The 18,966-nt window shown below is 40.4% G+C and overlaps 1 protein-coding gene across 8 annotated transcripts in view; it reads left to right on the forward strand.

The window, feature by feature from the left end:
* The window catches only part of HOOK3 (hook microtubule tethering protein 3), a 142,980-nt gene that overhangs the window by 44,792 nt on the left and 79,222 nt on the right, over positions 1-18,966 (forward strand). For 7 of the 8 annotated variants that reach the window (XR_007356890.2, XM_048851605.2, XM_048851604.2 and 4 more), the window contains 3 exons: positions 7,676-7,726; positions 11,326-11,458; positions 13,674-13,741. Coding sequence is in view for 7 of the 8 variants with exons in the window: in XM_048851605.2 (XP_048707562.1) it covers positions 7,676-7,726; positions 11,326-11,458; positions 13,674-13,741 (252 nt within the window). In the remaining variant the exon portion in view is untranslated. Of the gene's footprint in view, positions 1-3,458; positions 3,519-7,675; positions 7,727-11,325; positions 11,459-13,673; positions 13,742-18,966 lie in introns of those variants that run through there. The other variant, XM_048851609.2, reaches the window with a different exon arrangement.

Raw genomic sequence — 18,966 nt, forward strand, 5'->3', positions numbered from 1 at the left:
CATTCTTTATTCATTCATCACACAAATAGGGGGATGACTACCAAGGTAGCCCAGGAGGGGTGGTGGAGGAGGGAAGGAAAATGCCACACAGCACTTTAAAAGTTTACAAATTTAAAATTTATTGAATAACAGCCTTCTTTTTTTTGGGCAATCCTCTGTGGTGGAGTGGCTGGTTGGCCGGAGGCCCCCCCACCGCGTTCTTGGGCGTCTGGGTGTGGAGGCTATGGAACTTGGGGAGGAGGGCGGTTGGTTACACAGGGGCTGTAGCGGCAGTCTGTGCTCCAGCTGCCTTTGCTGCAGCTCAACCATACACTGGAGCATACTGGTTTGGTCCTCCAGCAGCCTCAGCATTGAATCCTGCCTCCTCTCATCACGCTGCTGCCACATTTGAGCTTCAGCCCTGTCTTCAGCCCGCCACCTCTCCTCCCGGTCATTTTGTGCTTTCCTGCACTCTGACATTATTTGCCTCCACGCATTCATCTGTGCTCTGTCAGTGTGGGAGGACAGCATGAGCTCGGAGAACATTTCATCGCGAGTGTGTTTTTTTTTCTTTCTAAGCTTCACTAGCCTCTGGGAAGGAGAAGATCCTGTGATCATTGAAACACATGCAGCTGGTGGAGAAAAAAAAAGGGACAGCGGTGTTTAAAAAGACACATTTTATAAAACAGTGGCTACACTCTTTCAGGGTAAGCCTTGCTGTTAACATTACATACATAGCACATGTGCTTTCATTACAAGGTCGCATTTTGCCTCCCCCCACCGCGTGGCTACCCCCTCAACCTTCCCCCCTCCCCGTGGCTAACAGTGGGGAACATTTCTGTTTAGCCACAGGCAAACAGCCCAGCAGGAATGGGCTCCTCTGAGTGTCCCCTGAAGAAAAGCACTCTATTTCAACCAGGTGACCATGAATTATATCTCTCTCTCCTGAGGATAACACAGAGAGATAAAGAACGGATGTTGTTTGAACGCCAGCAAATATACATTGCAATGCTTTGTTGTACAATGATTCCCGAGTACGTGTTACTGGCCTGGAGTGGTAAAGTGTCCTACCATGAAGGATGCAATAAGGCTGCCCTCCCCAGAAACCTTTTGCAAAGGCTAAGGGAGTACATCCAGGAGAACCGCGAATGCCAGGGCAAAGTAATCCTTTCACATGCTTGCTTTTAAACCATATATAGTATTTTAAAAGGTACACTCACTGGAGGTCCCTTCTCCGCCTGCTGGGTCCAGGAGGCAGTTGGGTGGGTTCGGGGGGTACTGGCTCCAGGTCCAGGGTGAGAAACAGTTCCTGGCTGTCGGGAAAACCGGTTTCTCCGCTTGCTTGTTATGAGCTATCTACAATCTCATCATCATCATCTTCTTCTTCATCCCCAAAACCTGCTTCCGTATTGCCTCCATCTCCATTGAAGGAGTCAAACAACACGGCTGGGGTAGTGGTGGCTGAACCCCCTAAAAAGGCATGCAGCTCATCATAGAAGCGGCATGTTTGGGGCTCTGACCCGGAGCGGCCGTTCGCCTCTCTGGTTTTCTGGTAGGCTTGCCTCAGCTCCTTCAGTTTCACGCGGCACTGCTTCGGGTCCCTGTTATGGCCTCTGTCCTTCATGCCCTGAGAGATTTTGACAAAGGTTTTGGCATTTCGAAAACTGGAACGGAGTTCAAGTTGCAGTGGGGGAGGTTTAGGTTGGATATTAGGAAAAACTTTTTCACTAGGAGGGTGGTGAAACACTGGAATGCGTTACCTAGGGAGGTGGTAGAATCTCCTTCCTTAGAAGTTTTTAAGGTCAGGCTTGACAAAGCCCTGGCTGGGATGATTTAATTGGGGATTGGTCCTGCTTTTGAGCAGGGTGTTGGACTAGATGGCCTCCTGAGGTCCCTTCCAACCCTGATATTCTATGATTCTGATAGCACGGATTCCTCTCCCCAAACAGCGATCAGATCCTGTAGCTCCTGTTCAGTCCATGCTGGAGCTCTTTTGCGATTCTGGGACTCCATCATGGTCACCTCTGCTGATGAGCTCTGCATGGTCACCTGCAGGTTGCCATGCTGGCCAAACAGGAAATGAGATTCAAAAGTTCGCGGTTCTTTTCCTGTCTACCTGGCCAGTGCATCTGAGTTGAGAGTGCTGTCCAGAGCGTTCACAATGGAGCACTCTGGGATAGCTCCCGGAGGCCAATACCGTCGAATTGTGTCCACAGTACCCCAAATTCGAGCCGGCAAGGCCGATTTAAGCGCTAATCCACTTGTCGGGGTGGAGTAAGGAAATCGATTTTAAGAGCCCTTTAAGTCGAAATAAAGGGCTTCATCGTGTGGACGGGTGCAGGTTTACATCGATTTAATGCTGCTAAATTCGACCTAAAGTTCTAGTGTAGACCAGGGCTAAGAAACTAGAAATAGAGGAAGACCGAGGGTGCATTGGATAGACACGGTAAAGAATGACACAGAACAGAAAGTTGTAAAAATGAACAGAGAGGTGAAACTGGTACAAGATGAAGTGGTAGAAAGACTTCAGTCAGTCTCATTGTTGCTGCTGAGCTCATGGGCAGGAATCAAAGATGTAATGGTAGGACTTGTATCCCACCTTTAGGTCAGGGACTGTAGTGCAAACACCTGAATGTGTTTAATCCTTCCAGCAGAGAGCAGTATGCTATATGTAGTTTGTATATGGAATTACTTCTACTTCTGTCATTGCTTGACTGAATGCCCCTTTGTTTTCTAAAGCTCTGAAACAATATAATTATATTGTCCCCTCAGTCCTGGTATTTAACTTTTACAAATTAATCAGTTGCTCTTAGCACTTGCTTTGCTTCCCTGTTGTGATATAAATGTTTTTGTCACTGTATTTGAATTTCTCCTTAAAATGTGTGTTGTGACTGGAAGGTGATGATAATATTGCTACTGAGTCGAATTTAAAATAGAAAACAGTTGCACTAATTTCCCACGCTGATTGGCCCTTGGCAGCAGCTATATTCCAGCATATTTGCTGTAAGCCACTAAAAATGTCCCTTCCTTGCTGGACTCATGATTAGTGTTAGATGTTAGACCAGTCTAAGTTGGAGTTACTTGTATTATGGTGGGTCTTCTGATTGGCTGGTTGTGTGTTTTACCATGGTGTTGCAGCAAACACTTGAACGGGATGTATCAAGGTATTGATTGTTATGGAGATAGAAAGATGGGGTCATGGAGATCAGATGTTGGGTTTCTTTTCAGTCACCTCTGTCTGAGGTGCTCTCTAACCACCCTAGTCTTGGTAGCAGATGAGCTGCAATCTCCTACTCAAAAAGGGGTGATATCTGGGCTGGGGGTTATATGGAAGGAAGATGATCACTTTCTTTTTGATTAGGGAATCTTGATTCACATGGGGAAAAGGGTAGTATTTTTCATTTTATTTCTTTGTCACTTTTGGGAAATACTCAAGGTCCCCATGTACTCTGAGGTAAACTGGACTTAATTCTGCAGCATGGCCCTTGGTTTCTATGGCACTTCAGTGCAGCCGGCTGGAAATTTTGCGGCAGCCTCAGGTAAATTCAAAATTGGAGGTTTTTAATGAATCATTTATGAAAATGAATAATACAATCAGTACAGCATTCCTTATCGTGTTCGATTTAATATTAAAATCAAGTAATTTACCTTTCCCCTAAATTTTAAATTTGCTGCAGATTTTTGTAATGAAAATGCATAACTGCTGTGAACATCTTTTTTCCAGAGGTGGTGGGGACTGGATGCCTTGGCAGTTGGAACTTTTGACACCAGAGAAGGTGTGGGAGGTGGTTTAGGATTGTGGAATTAATGACAATTCTTTGTTCAGTCTCACATCATTAGAGAGCTTGGAATAGCTGCAGTATGCAGTTTGCTCTGCAGTATCTCCAGTTTCTCATTTTAGGCTGATCTTTATTTAAAAAATCCAAGTAGATAGCATTTTTTCTAGTCTGATTTGAGATTTCAAGGTCATCATGACACCCATAAACCTATCCCAAGTGTTTTTAGCTAACATTTGTGCTTTTGGGGATGGAGGGTCTGTTTCATTGTTTAGCCAGTGGAGAGTGATAGAGCTGAATGGCTTTCAGAGCTCTCTGTTGGCTAACTCTGTTGTTGGCCAAGTAGGTCATCACAGTGTGCCCTTTAATATCAGTACAGTGGTTCCTAAATTTTCTCTGCATTGTCTTCTTAGGTCTTGTTGGAATACGGATGGCTTGTGGCACTGCTTAGAGTGCTCTTTACTGGGCTACGTATAGAGTGTGTTTATAATCTTCTCCCATCACTCTAAAGGACATGAAGAGTTATTCCCCCTCCCCTCCCCATAGTGTCTACAAAGCCATAACATCTATGAGTGGCTATTGACTGGTACATAGGTTGGTGAATCCTAGCTGCCTACATTCAGAAGCTGTTTCTCATGAATAGTTTTCTATCTACATCATGGACAAATAGAAAGGATTGAGATGGGATTAACTCCTTTCGGGGGCAGATGCAAAATCTTCTTTGGTTGCAGTTTTGGCCAGTCTAACTTGCTGAAGTACTAAGGGAGCGTCTATCTTTGCCTGAGAGCCAGGCCCCTCATAGTTAGTAAAATCAAGTTGGGGGTGATGTTAGGTCTTTTTTTTGGCAGGGCTGACAGGCGTTCCAGGGTTGAGATCATCTGCTACCACAAATGTAAAAAGGAAGGGACACACTTTAAGTTTAGTATAGTTAGAGATGTAACCAAAACATGTCCCTTAGAGCTCCAGTATGTGTTAAATCCACAGCCAGGCTTTCTTTCTCTCTCTCTCTCTCTCTCTCTCTCTCTCTCTCTCCTGTTTACCCCACTTCGTAGGAGATAAAATTTCTTGTTTTTCGAGTATGTGTCGGTGTGGATCCCACTCTATATGTGCATGCCGCTCAAGGATGTGAGATCAGAATCTTTGAACAGCAGTGTCCATTGGGCCATGCCTGCACCCCACAGGTCCTCGTCCCCACTCCCTCATGAGGGCATAAAGGTCAGCAGAGTGGTCAGACCCATCCTTCAAGTCTCTCTTACTGCCTGTGGCAGCGAGACAGAACCAGGCTATATATGCCTGCTACCCTTTAGCTAGTGACAAGTAAAGAGAGGAAATACTCTAGGTAGATAACTAGGGTTAATTCTTGTCAGAAAATTCTTTTAATTTTCTTGCAAACCTCCTTCCTTGCCACTCCCAAAAATTATTTATTATTCAGTACTCTTCACCACAACCACTATCATGGTGGCTTCAAACCCTGTCCATCTCACAAATGACACATTCTCCTCACAGATGGAGGTAGCCATGGTTTGTTCTGCTTAGGTGAAAGCCATATGACTGACCATTGCACTGTCTGCCAGTCTTTCTCATCAGAAATGAAAAAATCTGGAGACACTGGGCTAAAACTATTTCTGTTGGAGCAGTCTGTGAGGGGCACTTTTACACCCAGAAGAATAGGCATCAGGCTGCAAGATGAGACCTTGTACCTCCAGGTCCAGTTAGTTAGAGCCCTTGTGAGCTGCAATGCAACTCTGAAGGCAAATTCTGATAAGGCAGCTGACACTGTACTGATTGGCTGTCCATGACTGCCCAAGTCAGCTTATCGCTGATGGCTGCTCCGGCACCAAAAGACTGAGATGTATCTTCCACTTGGAATCAAGGTAGACCAGAACACCAAACGGGCCATGGTTCCTAGCACCAGTGCTTTTACCTCCTGTAAAAAGGGAAAAGCTCAGAGGCCTAAGAAAAGATCATTTGCCTTCGGGCTCCTCCTTGGAATTTGGCAGAAAGTCCTTTAGTAATACAGGGCAAGTGACATGGTATTGATTCCTGGCCCAGTACTAAGTAGTACCAAAACAACCCGTGTACCTACATCTGCTACTGATACCTTGGCTCTGGCAAGCAAAGCCCTAATGGATCCAGCAGACCAGCTATTGTTGGAAGTCACTGCTTATCTGGTGCCGTCCTCTGTGTTAGAGAGCTTATTCCTTCACTCTCTCCCACTTCCCTGGTCCCTCTCACATGAACAGAGAGCAACAATACCCGAAGTCCGAAGGTGCAAACAATTCGATGTTTATTGGGATGAACTTCCAGCAAGCTTAAATACAAGTTCCTTTTCCTTATTTCCGAATCCCAACTTACTTCCTGTTTGCCCCTAATTTATATAGTAATATTCTTAGCTATACCTTAACCAATCATTCTACTAAAATTTAACTAACCAATCCTAACATATTGTAACATGATTATGTAACCAATTATATCCCACCACCTTAATTAGTTTACACCCAGCAAAATTAATTATACAGCAGACAGGAACAATCACAGAATCAGACAGATTATACAGACAAACAATAGCAAAGTGGGAACTATAATGGCAAGACAATACAGAAGTGAGGATTTTACATCCCAGTATTGATAAGTGAGTTCTTGCCAGACAGGATGCTATCAAACTAAGTTTTCTTTTACATTTTCTAGGCACTTCCCTTTCTCTGGAGGTGATAGGCATACAATCCTGTCCTGATAGTGCCTAACAGCCCAATAGCACCTTATTTCAATGTGACTAGTTTGGAATGTGAGGATGTGACCGTTCGCTTCCCAGCTTATGGCTGCCTCTGCTGCTTAGCCAAAGGCCTTAGCCTAAGAACAGGGCCACAAACTGTCACAGTAAGAGAAGGCCCTTACACTGGCAGACAGTGGTTTTGATTCTTTCTTTTATACCTCTGGAACTAGCCAAGTGATAAGAATACACCTAAATTCTTAAAGTACAGGCCTTTGCAGACAGGCCTGAATATCTATATCCTAACACTCTGTATTGAGAATGTTACTCTTGGCACTAACTCTGATGTCTAAATTCTCAGTACTGACAGTACCCCCAGAGTTCAGCACCACCTTTAGCGGAAATCTACTCCTTTTCTTTCCTGTCTGGGCCGTACCTTTTCCCTCCGACTAGCCTAGAGCCTTCCCCATTCACCGAGATCAGGAAATAGTTCACCCTCTCATTTTGGAGCCCCAGCTTCCCCATCACTTTCATGACACTGGCTTAAACAGTGCTACCCTTACAATTTTTCACCATGGCCTGAGTCAAAGCCCATTCCAGTCAGTAGGAATTTTTGTCATTCACTTCATTGTGCTCCATTGGCTGGCGTTGACTTCGGATCAGGCCCGCATCATGGGACAATCATATATAATCATAATGAATTATTGATTCGGGCAAGATACTTTTCACTAGAAATACAAATGGACTTACATTTGTGTATGTGATTCTGCTTACAGTATTACTTGTGATTTTTTTAGCCTGCTGTATACCTACACAATTGTTTTTATATATTTATATAAATACAGTAGAATTTCAATTTTACTAAAACCAGCCTTATAAATGGCCAGTTACATAAATAATTTTTCCGGAAGGGGGGGGAATCACATAATGAAAGTGATGTCGATGAACAAGTCGACATCTCTTCACATTCCAATTTCTTCAGTGGATGGGAAGTATCTTTGCAGTGGTGTAAAGAACAAGACGACGACGATGTAGTGCACCATACTGCAATTTATGCACCATACCTACTGTAATTTTGAGATGTACAATTTTTTGAGCATTTCAATTTTATAAACATCAGTCCCCAATTAGTTTGTAAAATTAGAGGTTCTACTGTATCTTAAATTCAGTGGCTTTCTATATTTTAATTTCTCTCTCTTCCATCAAACAGATAAGCAATCTGAAGAAAATTTTAAAAGGAATACTGGATTATAATCACGAGGTAAGAACTGTTTCTCAGTGCTCTATACAGACCTTTCCTTTTGCTGAATATATTCATTATGCTTGTTGAACATGTTACAGAGTATTGTTTCGTTTAGTATTAGGTCCAGATATATCACATGTGCTCAGCACCCAGCAGCTCCCATTGGAGCTGAGCTCTTTCAAAAAATCTGACCCTTTCCTCATGAAATGAAACTGTTCATTTTTCTAAATAGCTATTCTGTATCTTATCCGCCCTTCCATACTCTTTAAACCTATTCTACCAAAATAAATGAACTCATCATGGACTATCCTTGAGTACTAGACTGCTCCAAAGCTTTATTCCATGCTTCATCAAATATGCCACTAAGGAACAAACCCAACTTCCAAATTGTGTTGAAAATAAAAGCACTAATATTCTTAAGCATCTTGACATGAAAATAGTAGATGTTCTTGGTGACTCCGTATTGGAGTTGAATGCATAAAAAATAAAGCTTGTCTGTCTGACTTTCTCCTCTGCTCCTAGTAAAGACTATCACTTTCATTTTTTTCTATGGGGAAAATACTCAATTGAGGTGGGGAGAGAGGAGTTAATTAAAAGTTTTAATTTTGGACTGTTAGAGATCTACTGTTGTGGCACGTGTGTTCTATGGGGAAGCTCTTGTGCTGCTTGTCTCCAAGACTGCACTCCATGGGAAGGAAAACAAGATATATTTATTCCCTGCTATGTGCTGAGGTAGCTGGTGCATTAAGAATGCAGTGAAACAGGCACATTATGGGATACTCCAAGCACTTGTTTTCTGTCTGAACAGTATAAATATTCTAGAGAGGAGGAAGATAATACATTTGCTAAGACTTTTGGGGAGGGGGCAACATTTTCAAAAATGTTAGACTAACGTTAGACTCCCAAATTCAAACTTAATAAATAGACTGATTTTCAGAAGTTCTGAGTATCCCATTAAAGTTAGCTCATGTTAAAGTCTCAGGAGGGTAGGAATTCAGAACTCTGATGTTTCTGAGCAAACATGCCAAGTCCTGTTAGCTGCTCAGAATGAATCTATCAGAAAGACATACATACATTTTTCTTGGGAATTGTTTATCTGCTATGTAACAACCCCATATGGATCCTTTTCCATGCCCTGCACACACACTGCTTGCTACCTTCACTTGTCAATCTGGGTTTAAAAGAATCTTCTCTTATACTTCATTCGGCAGATATTTCTTTCATGGTCATGTTGAAGGAAGAGCAGTTAGTCCACAGCCTCTGGGTTTGTGAGAGCTTGATGCATTATAAAAGTTCCTTATATCCTAGAATACCAATGTTGTATTTTCAAAATGTCAGCTCCTTTTTAAGCCACTAAGTATATGTAAATTTAAGTTTCTGACATGGTTAATTTATTTTAGAAAGTCAGTGACTTGAATTCAGAAAATGACTGAGCTTCAAGCTTTGACTGATTCATTAAGTACAAAATTCTTCAAAGATAAGATGCATCTGTGGAACATCCCAGATTGCTTCCAAAAGTGCATGGTGATGAAGATCCACTTACATTTGTCAGTTGTCCTGCCTACATTTTTCTCATCTGAGTGCACATCCTGGGAAAGTCCTTCTGCACAAGCTAGATGTGAAAAGATTAGGCTTTTACCTAGCATAGACAAAAGCCTTGGAGAATTAGAGCACTTTTTTTGTTTCATTTTACAGTAACTCAATAGTTTATGGAGTATCCAAGGGGATTCTAATGGCTGTCATAAAGCATCCTGCACTATTACAGCCTCGCAGGAGAACAAGTTGATGGTCCTGTCCAGGATCCTGTGTACTTTATGATCTCCAAAGAAGTTGCCATAGACTATTCCTCTTCCCAGAGAATTCTGCTGTAAAATCTAAGCTTCCGCTATTTTTCCTTAAAGTTTCTAGTATTTGTGCAAAGAAGACTTTTCAGCTGTCAGAGTCCAAACCAATATGGTGGTTGTTTCCTGAGGCTGCTAAATCCTCAAATAGCTACGACTCGTTCCTTTTTCATTTCAGTGGGGTATCGACACTGGCGCCTAATTTTAACATACCATTTTGCAGCAGTATCCAGCTAACATGTTTGTTTCACAATCCCAAACCCATGTCCTCATAGTGCCAAATGACATATCTCCTACCCAGCTTCCCTAAGAGCATCTACAAAGCAATATAAAAATCTGCATCACATCTTAAAGGTTGGGGCAATGTCAAAATTGGATATCAAAATAACCATTCAAGAAATACTGTATTGATTATATTATTCATTTTCTGTTTTAATTAATAAAAATATTCTTTTTTCAATTTACCTGGGTCTGCTACAGAATTCACGTTTTAGGTCACTGGAGTGACAGAAAAACGAGGGAACCTTGCCCAAGAATTTAGGTCCAGTTTGCCACATAGTACACGGGCATTAGTCATGTTAATGCCCATTCTTTGGGCAAGACTTCTAAGGCAGCAAATCTCTGTTGTCTTTTTAAAACAACTTGATTTGCAAGACAGTCATTTATGTATTCTTATACATACATTTGCTAGATACTATTGTGTAAATATCTTTTCCAAAGCTATTTTTTGGCTTAAAAAATCAGCAAATAAATTACACATTCCTTTCACAGTCACTCTTTTTTCCTCCGTTTGCATTTTTGATCTGTTAAATTGACTGGTTTTTTTCTATCTGCAATTTATGTGCTAAAAGTTTGACTCATCCCAATTTTCATAGTAATATTTTCAACTCGTACAAAGCTTTTTCTGATCTAGCAGAACTGCTTAATTCTCCCAACTAATGCTCATTAATGTATAAATCCTTCTAGATTGTAAATTGGCTTACAATAATTGTATGTCAGGTATGATTCTCTTCTCTTTCAGCTTCTTTCCATTCTTTCTCCCTGCTTCTATGTCAAGCATTTTTTTCCTTTTATGACCACCTTTCTGCTATTCAGTTTGTCTTGTACCATTTCAGACTGTTTCCACAGATTGAAAATCAGTTGTTTTACATCTTGGACTTGCTAAATGTCTTTTGGACCAGGCCTGTAAAACTGCTAGACCAAGGGATTAGTGACAGTTTTACAGTCTTTTGTTTTGTCATCCATCAGGGCTGGACATACACATTTATATCTTTGGAATTTTAGCTTTCCACTTCTGTGATTTACAGCTTATTTCCCAGATGGAATTAAATTATTCTGTCTGATGACATATTTTTGTATCTGAAGAATTCTTTATTTGAATTGTAGAAAACAACTTCATTTTTTAAAAAGTCCATCAGACAGGTACTGTTGGTCAGCTGTCTTTTGAACTTCCTCATGTTACTGGCTTCTTTGCTGGCCTTTCCCAGCCTGGAAGAACAGATCTGTAGTGGTGAGAGTAGTTGTTTGTTGGTATTAGTTGAGATAGCCTTCTCTGGATTCTCTGAAAGGCTGGTTGTATCAAATTATGTAGATGGAATTTGTGTTGTAGAATCCTGTCCAAAGGTAAGTGGGCTGAGGTTATCCAATTTATTTCACTTGAGACTCGAAGTTGGGTTTGAAAACTTTGCCAGAGATCGAAGGTGAGCTCTTTCTACTGGCTTCTTGCCTTGTCTACATATTTTGATACATATATATATATGTTGTGTCTTTGTGCAGATTTTAGGGCAGCAGATTAATGACTTTACCCTTCCTGATGTTAACCTGATTGGAGAGCACTCAGATGTTGCAGAGCTTGGAAGAATGCTTCAGCTCATTTTGGGATGTGCTGTGAATTGTGAGCAGAAGCAAGGTAATCAATTTTAAATATATATTATTCTCTCTGTGTAGTTAATGCAAGTCAGACTTGCTATATAAATGATGTGGGGAAAATGGTGTGTCTGGGATTGTTGTCAGAGGCACAGTTTATTTTTCTGTGGGTCATGACTTCATTTTGTCTTATTGATGATGGTTGACATCACATTACAAGCTTCACTTGAGTTTGCAAGCTAGAACTGTGGAGCTGGTTATGTATGCTTCTGATGTATATATTTCCTTTTGGTTCCATGAATAGAAATGAAAAATAGCTTCACAGATGAAAATTACTGAACCCAGCTTTTAGTTATTAATTATTGTGGGAAGGCTCAGTTGCAGATTCTTACCTGGGTAATTACAAATTCATAGACAAGATACACATTGCACACAAAAAAAATGGTTATGATATAGGTTTGGGAGCCATATGCTATAGGATCTGGATTCTGCTCCCACCTCTGACACTTGCTCCCACCTTGGGCACATGACTTAAAACTCTCTGGCCTTTTCTACTCTTGAGAATTTGCTACCCACTCAGTGGTTTCCCAGCATGCCTCATATCCATCAACAAATGAGTCCTTAGCAGGTACTATAAAATCAGCTGATATTGGAACTTACAAATATGAGATCCAGGAAGAGGAAAAACAAAGGGCATATATTCATGAAAATGCAACAAAGACAAGAGTAGAGTCTCTGACCAGATGCACAAGGTACACAAAATGAGTCACTATTGAAAGGTAGGATGAGAATCCTGAAAATCATGGAAGGGCAGGACCTTATCTTGTATCGTGCCCTGGTCCTTCTATCTGGGAAAAAAGGGAGCTGCAACTGGAGGACAGACAGTTCCAGTGGGAATTATTGAGTGGGCATTTAAAGACAAAAATTATTACTTTGACCCAACTGTTAGGTTTCAGAGTAACAGCCGTGTTAGTCTGTATTCTCAAAAAGAAAAGGAGTACTTGTGGCACCTTAGAGACTAACCAATTTATTTGAGCATGAGCTTTCGTGAGTTACAGCTCACTTCATCGGATGCATACCGTGGAAACTGCAGAAGACATTATATACACACAGAGACCATGAAACAATACCTCCTCCCACCCCAATGTCCTGCTGGTAATAGCTTATCTAAAGTGATCATCAAGTTGGGCCATTTCCAGCACAAATCCAGGTTTTCTCACCCTCCGCCCCCCCCCCCCCCCCCAAACTCACTCTCCTGCTGGTAATAGCCCATCCAAAGTGACCACTCTCTACACAATGTGTATGATAATCAAGGTGGGCCATTTCCTGCACAAATCCAGGTTCTCTCACTCCCTCACCCCCCTCCAAAAACCACACACACAAACTCACTCTCCTGCTGGTAATAGCTTATCCAAAGTGACCACTCTCCCTACAATGTGCATGATAATCAAGGTGGGCCATTTCCAGCACAAATCCAGGTTTTCTCACCCCCTCACCCCCATACACACACAGACTCACTCTCCTGCTGGTAATAGCCCATCCAAAGTGACCACTCTCTTCACAGTGTGTATGATAATCAAGGTGGGCCATTTCCTGCACAAATCCAGGTTCTCTCACTCCCTCACCCTCCTCCAAAAACCACACACACAAACTCACTCTCCACAGCTGCCTATTGCCAATATCAGTCAGGACAATAGTAGTTAATGGTTTGCCCCCTTAACTTACAAGCCCCCTTTCCATAGCTACTCCACCCATGGGAAAGAGCATAGAAAGGAAAATGTGTATCCAGACAAGATGCCCTTCCAACAGGGATAACTGTATTATCCCTGTTCTTGTACATAATTTGCAGTTTTTGACACTGCAACTGGCCTACAAGCTTGTTTGTATTACAACTGAGTACTTTGCACATCAGTGATGATTTTCTTAAATATCAATATTAGAATATATACTGCTTGGTCCTGAAATGACTCAAGTTTTTGAAAATGTCTCCATCTTTCACTTGGCCTGCCAGCATATGTGCACACGCATGGACCTTTAGAAATGTCTTGCAAGCCTTGCATCATTACTTGGAAGTTTGGCTTTTTGTTACTGTGCTCCTGGGTTTATTGGGGTGGGGTCTGGACACTGACTGGGCACAAGTCCCAGGAATGGCACCTGCACAATTTGCAGGAGAGAGGCGGCTATTTACCCCTTTGTTCTGTTTGACCATCTTAAGTTTAAGTGTAAATAATGACATGCAAGAATGTTCTTGTTTTCAGAGTACATCCAGACCATCATGATGATGGAAGAGTCTGTTCAACATGTTGTCATGACAGCTATTCAGGAGGTATGCTGAAGTGTCCATAATATGTAACAATTCAGCTTTTCAATTCAGTACCGGAATATACTTTTTCTCAGTTTTGTTAACTTCAGTATAAAAAAATAATAGCAGAGGCATGGAATGTAACATTTATAAAGTTAGAATAAGGAATGTTTTCCTCTTTTGATTAGGGAAAACAGAGTTTTGCTAATCAAGCCTTATTTATATAATAGAATTCAGGCAAATTCCCACTTTTCTTTAAATCTAGAAGATTAAACTTCTAGATATTGATACAGGGTTCCCCTTCCTTTACCTCTCCTTTCCTATGGCTCCTAACAACACACTATATTTTGTTGTGTAAGTAGCAAAACAAGTACTGTAGAACGTCGTTCATTTGCACCTAGTAACGGGGAGACTCATTGAATTTCTGAATTTTGTAAATGGGCAAGTAAGTGAACAAGTATAGTGAAAAGAGGAAATGCATTGCAAAATATAGTTTCTCATTTGTTAGCTGTTGTCTAGTTTTTAGTTTTAATTATTCCTGGTAATACTTCATAGTAGTCAATAAATGTACTGTAATATGTTTTGTAAAAATAACATCATTTTAGTAACATGAGACCTCACAAGAGCATTTGTTCTTAAAGCTGAGAAGTGGGGAAAGGCCACCTTTTTTGGTAAGCTTAGCAATGTTTAGTTTAGATCAGCAAGTTGACTATATACAGTTTTTTTAAGGAATGATTTCACAATCTTGCTTTAACTGATGAGTCATGCTGAGACACTAGATGGAAGCATAGCAGAAAGGAAGCAAATACAGTGAAATCTGTTGTTAATGGCTGCCATTACTTCTTCCAAGTTTTGGCTATTGAAACAGGTGCCTGCCTAATACAGGGATACTCAGCTCAGTAGGACTTCCGTGCCTTAGTTCTGGGTCTTGCCTATGGGACTTTAGCTAATAGTGCCTTAGCTGAGACCCAACGCTATAAAGCACTTTTCTGATTCAGATGGAGCAACTCCCTTCAAACCACTTTAGTAGCTCAACCTCACTGACATAAAAGCAGCCGAGTGGCCTCTTGTGTGACCGGAAACAGGTTTCATGGATGGTTTGTTACTCAGAACAAATTAATGTGAGAGAGACAGGAAATCTAAAAGGGGCAGAGATTTTGCTGACCTCCAAAGTAAATGTTTTCTTGGCACATGTTCCACAAGAAGGCAAAAGTTCACTAAGGTCTTTGCCAATATGTCTTTCTTTCCCAATCCATAACTGATGATCAGTTTAACTGATGTTAACATAACTGATGATCAGTTTTGCATGTTAGCAAAAATCACCATGTTTAAGCATCTAATTCCACTTAGATCTTGATAAATCAGCAGTTGAACACTAAGCTGTCTTCAGTGTGATAAATTCAGATTTGTCTACCAGTATATAAAATGTGTTTTTCCTACAGTTCCCAAAAAGGGAAATAAATGATACAGAGCCAAAGGTTGCTCAAGTCTTCATCATGACTTGTCTCTGCAATCCATAGTCTAGGAGTCATATGAACTGTTTGATGACCATGGAACCATGTAGAGTACTAAAACTGGTAGGGGCAAGCACACTTGCTTCTCAGATTTAGTATTCTGGAAATGAGGGTAAAAAAAAACCAAACCCCTCCCCCTAGATTATCTTTCATTCCCTGTCCTTCCCTAAGCCAGTGCTGTCAGGGAGTCAGTTCCTGGTTTCCTGACCACGTGGGTATTTTTGGCAGTTTTTGTGCATGTGTGTCTCCTTTTCTCTGTCCCCCTCCCCAATTTGTTTTGATAGGATTTTTTATAGCTGTCTTTTATTGGTCCCCAGTTTTTAGTAGCACTTTCCACTCTGCTACAGTGGACAAAAAATAAGTTTGTATTCAGGAGATGTGTTCCTTAATCTAATAAGGTATCCATATTAATAATCATGCCCATTGTTTAATGGCTTAATGAAGCATTTGTCCAGTGGCTATGAAGCTTTTTCAGTATTTGTGCCCTGTGCCAAGAAAAAAGTGACACCACAGGCTGAGGGCTCTCCTTTGGAGGGGTCTTTGAAACTCAGTTCATCAAAAGAGCTCCTTTCCAAGTAATACTCCGGATTGAAGTGGCTTGACTCTATCATTCAAAGAGTTTAGAAGACTGAGGAATTCAGAACCAAGTGGAGAGTTCTGAGATGCTTATTCAAAAATCTTCAAAACCTTCTCAGAGTCAAGAGTTCAGGTCCCAGGAAAATCTTCAGAGCTGCAATCTCCATCTTTGGCGAAAAACATAGCTGGGTGGGCAACAGATAAAGAGTTATTGCCAAAGAATTGTGTTCTTATTTTGCCTCAAGTAGGTAGCCTCTATGGGTCCTAGAAAGTTCAAAAGGTTTAGGGTCTTCTTGGATCCAGGACATTCAGAACTTTTTCATGGTCTGATGGACTGCTTGGAACAGACCTCTGCAGAGGGATTTGAGTGACTCAAGTATGTGGAGGAGTCACCAAATGAAGTGCTGATACGATGGCCATGTAGACAGGTGAGAAGTGTAGGTATTGCATACCTACATCATCCAAGCATTGCAAAACTCTTTCCATGCAGTTAGACTGTCTTAAGTATTAGTTACATAAAAAGACCTGTTAAATAAATCTTTCTACTGTATTGCATAGTTTATTTTTCTACTTCAGTTAAATATATGTAAATGCTTATAGATATTTTATTAATTTATACACAATAAGTAATACTGCTCATGGAAACGTGTTTCACACCCCAGCAGAACTGGCCTATCTATCACCTGTAATAGCCTATACCTAAGGTGGTATTTTTTTCTGCGAAATGGTAATTTCACATGTGAAATTTTGTACAAGAAAATGAATTTAAAAGAATCTTCATTTTATTTGAATTTCCTTTGCTTTTGAACAACTGTATACTTTATCCAAATTTTTTAAGTAAAACCCCAAGCTAAAAAAAAAATGGAAAATCTTTGTTTCTTCAGGTAGATTCTGAAACATTTCAAACACCTTATAAACCCGGTATAAACCAAACAGTCCCTTGCTAGTCTGTTCATTTCAATGGAGCTGAATTCATGTGTTTCCAGCATTGAGATTCTAAGGCCCTTGCAAACATTCATGCACATAAGTAGTTCCATTGAACTCATAAGTTTGCAGGATGGGGGCCGAAGTGTGTGGTTTTCAAAGCAATGAAAAATCTAGTATAAAGTTTTTCAATTTCACATTTTACACAGATTGATTTTTCATGGCAAACAAAAATTTAATATTTCCCATGAAATCTATTTCTGTGACAATACAGCTTTGCAATTGCTTCATAATGCATCTGACAAATTATGCTGTTCTTTTCCAAAGCCTCATATATAAATAGTCATTTGGAAGGTTGATAGTTCTTTACCAATAAATAGGAAAACACCTTCATTTCCTAATAACGAAACGTAGAGACTTTATAACAAGTTCCTTTTCCCCTTCAATAAGCATGTCCACCAGACCATCAAAATAAGATCATGCTCTTTACTGCAGAGTACTTGAGGCAGTTTCAAACCTGTCTGAGGTTACATAGCAAGAGGGACTTGCTCCTTAGATTGGTCCCAAAAATGTTGTTTTCACAGAGATAGCAAATATCAGTTTTCCTGTGTTTCAGCCTAATTATTTTCAAGGTTCATTTTGTCTTCAGTCAGAACTATTCTTTGTAGAGGCTGCTTTATGGAATAATCAGTGATGGTGGAAAAAGTCAAAAGTCATACCATACTAGAAGTTGTAGAAGATGTTAGATATACCATTGGGTCTCTTGAAAATAAAAAATCTCCAGAAAACAGATAGCTTAGTCTGACAAAGGGAAATAAAATTAGCATGCATCTATGCAACAGCAGTATCAAACATCTTCATGTTATGACATAATAAAATAAGCTGCAAATTACGTTTATAGAATAGAGAGAGAACAGTCGTGTATGATAAACAAGAAGAATCAAGTGCATGTTTCTAGGGCCTTCATGCATACATCTCATGATAATCTTAGTTGCCAACCTTGTATCCATGACAACACTAATAACTCAGCCCTCATGAGCAAACCAGTTAAAATTGGATAAAGGTTTTAATAACACCTAGCACGGTTATATATATTTATTTTTGTAATGCTGCTTGTCATAACTGTGGGCATGAAAAAGGTGTAATTAGAATAATAAAAGGAATGCCAGATATTTTCTATAAAAATATTAAAATATAAACTGATTAAATGAACTTGTAGTCCAGATTGTTTCGCCTGTGCTTTTAAGATCAGGGATCTGTTACCTCTCATTTATCAAAGAATAGGTTAATTGGGGGAAAATATTAGAGGTTTCTGTAGGCTGAATCATGAAGGATGGGTTGAAATTAAAGCTCGGATCATATAATTCTTAGTAAAGCATTTTATATAGCTTCTTGTGAAGTCTTATAAAAATCAAATTGTCTTGGTTAGGGATGCTGTCATAGTGAGACTGAAAACTAATGGCTGGTCTGTTAAAAGGTTATGATAGATGGCATCTGGGCAGGGGAGATGGCTTAAGTGGGCACCACAGGGTCAGTGTTGGGTTCAGTCTTAACATCGTCATTAATGATCTGGAAGAGAATATAAACAGCCACTAAAAAAATCAGGTGATTGGAAGGTGGTGTGAATGCCTCTGAGGAGAAAGGAAATAATACTAAGGGGCCTAGCAAGGTTAGAACTTTTTGGCAGGGGACTACAAAATGATATTCAACTTAGAAAACTAAGGCAATAAATTAGATACGAGTTCACAACGATATGGTTTGTGGCAATGAAAAAGGCCATTAACTTGGCATTGCAGAAACACCAAATCACAGCACAGGGACTTTATAATCCCTCTTCATAAGAATTTGCGCTCTGTAGATGGTATATTTCATTTCTGAGCAGGTTGTCACCAGAAGGTTGTAGATAAACTGGAAAGAATTTAGTGAAGAGCAACAAAAATGGTCAATGGCTGGAGGGATTTTGGAGATAAGATTGACTATGCCTAAATATTTATAGGTTGGCTAAATGACAGCTAGAGAGTGGGGTGCAAAAGTGTACAAATATGTGAATGGCATGAATGTTGAGGATGGGGAGCAATTTGTTACTGTGCATTGTAATGTAACCAGAAGTTATGGGGTGGCATTTAATCAAAAGAAAACTGAGTGCTAGGTAGCAGAAGAAATTATGACAATGAGCTGTGTAACTATAGAGTGGTCATCAACAGAATGTAGTGGAAGTGGGCTGTGGAGAGATTT

Source organism: Caretta caretta, chromosome 5 (genome assembly GCF_965140235.1).
Source record: "Caretta caretta isolate rCarCar2 chromosome 5, rCarCar1.hap1, whole genome shotgun sequence".
Taxonomy (NCBI): domain Eukaryota; kingdom Metazoa; phylum Chordata; order Testudines; family Cheloniidae; genus Caretta; species Caretta caretta.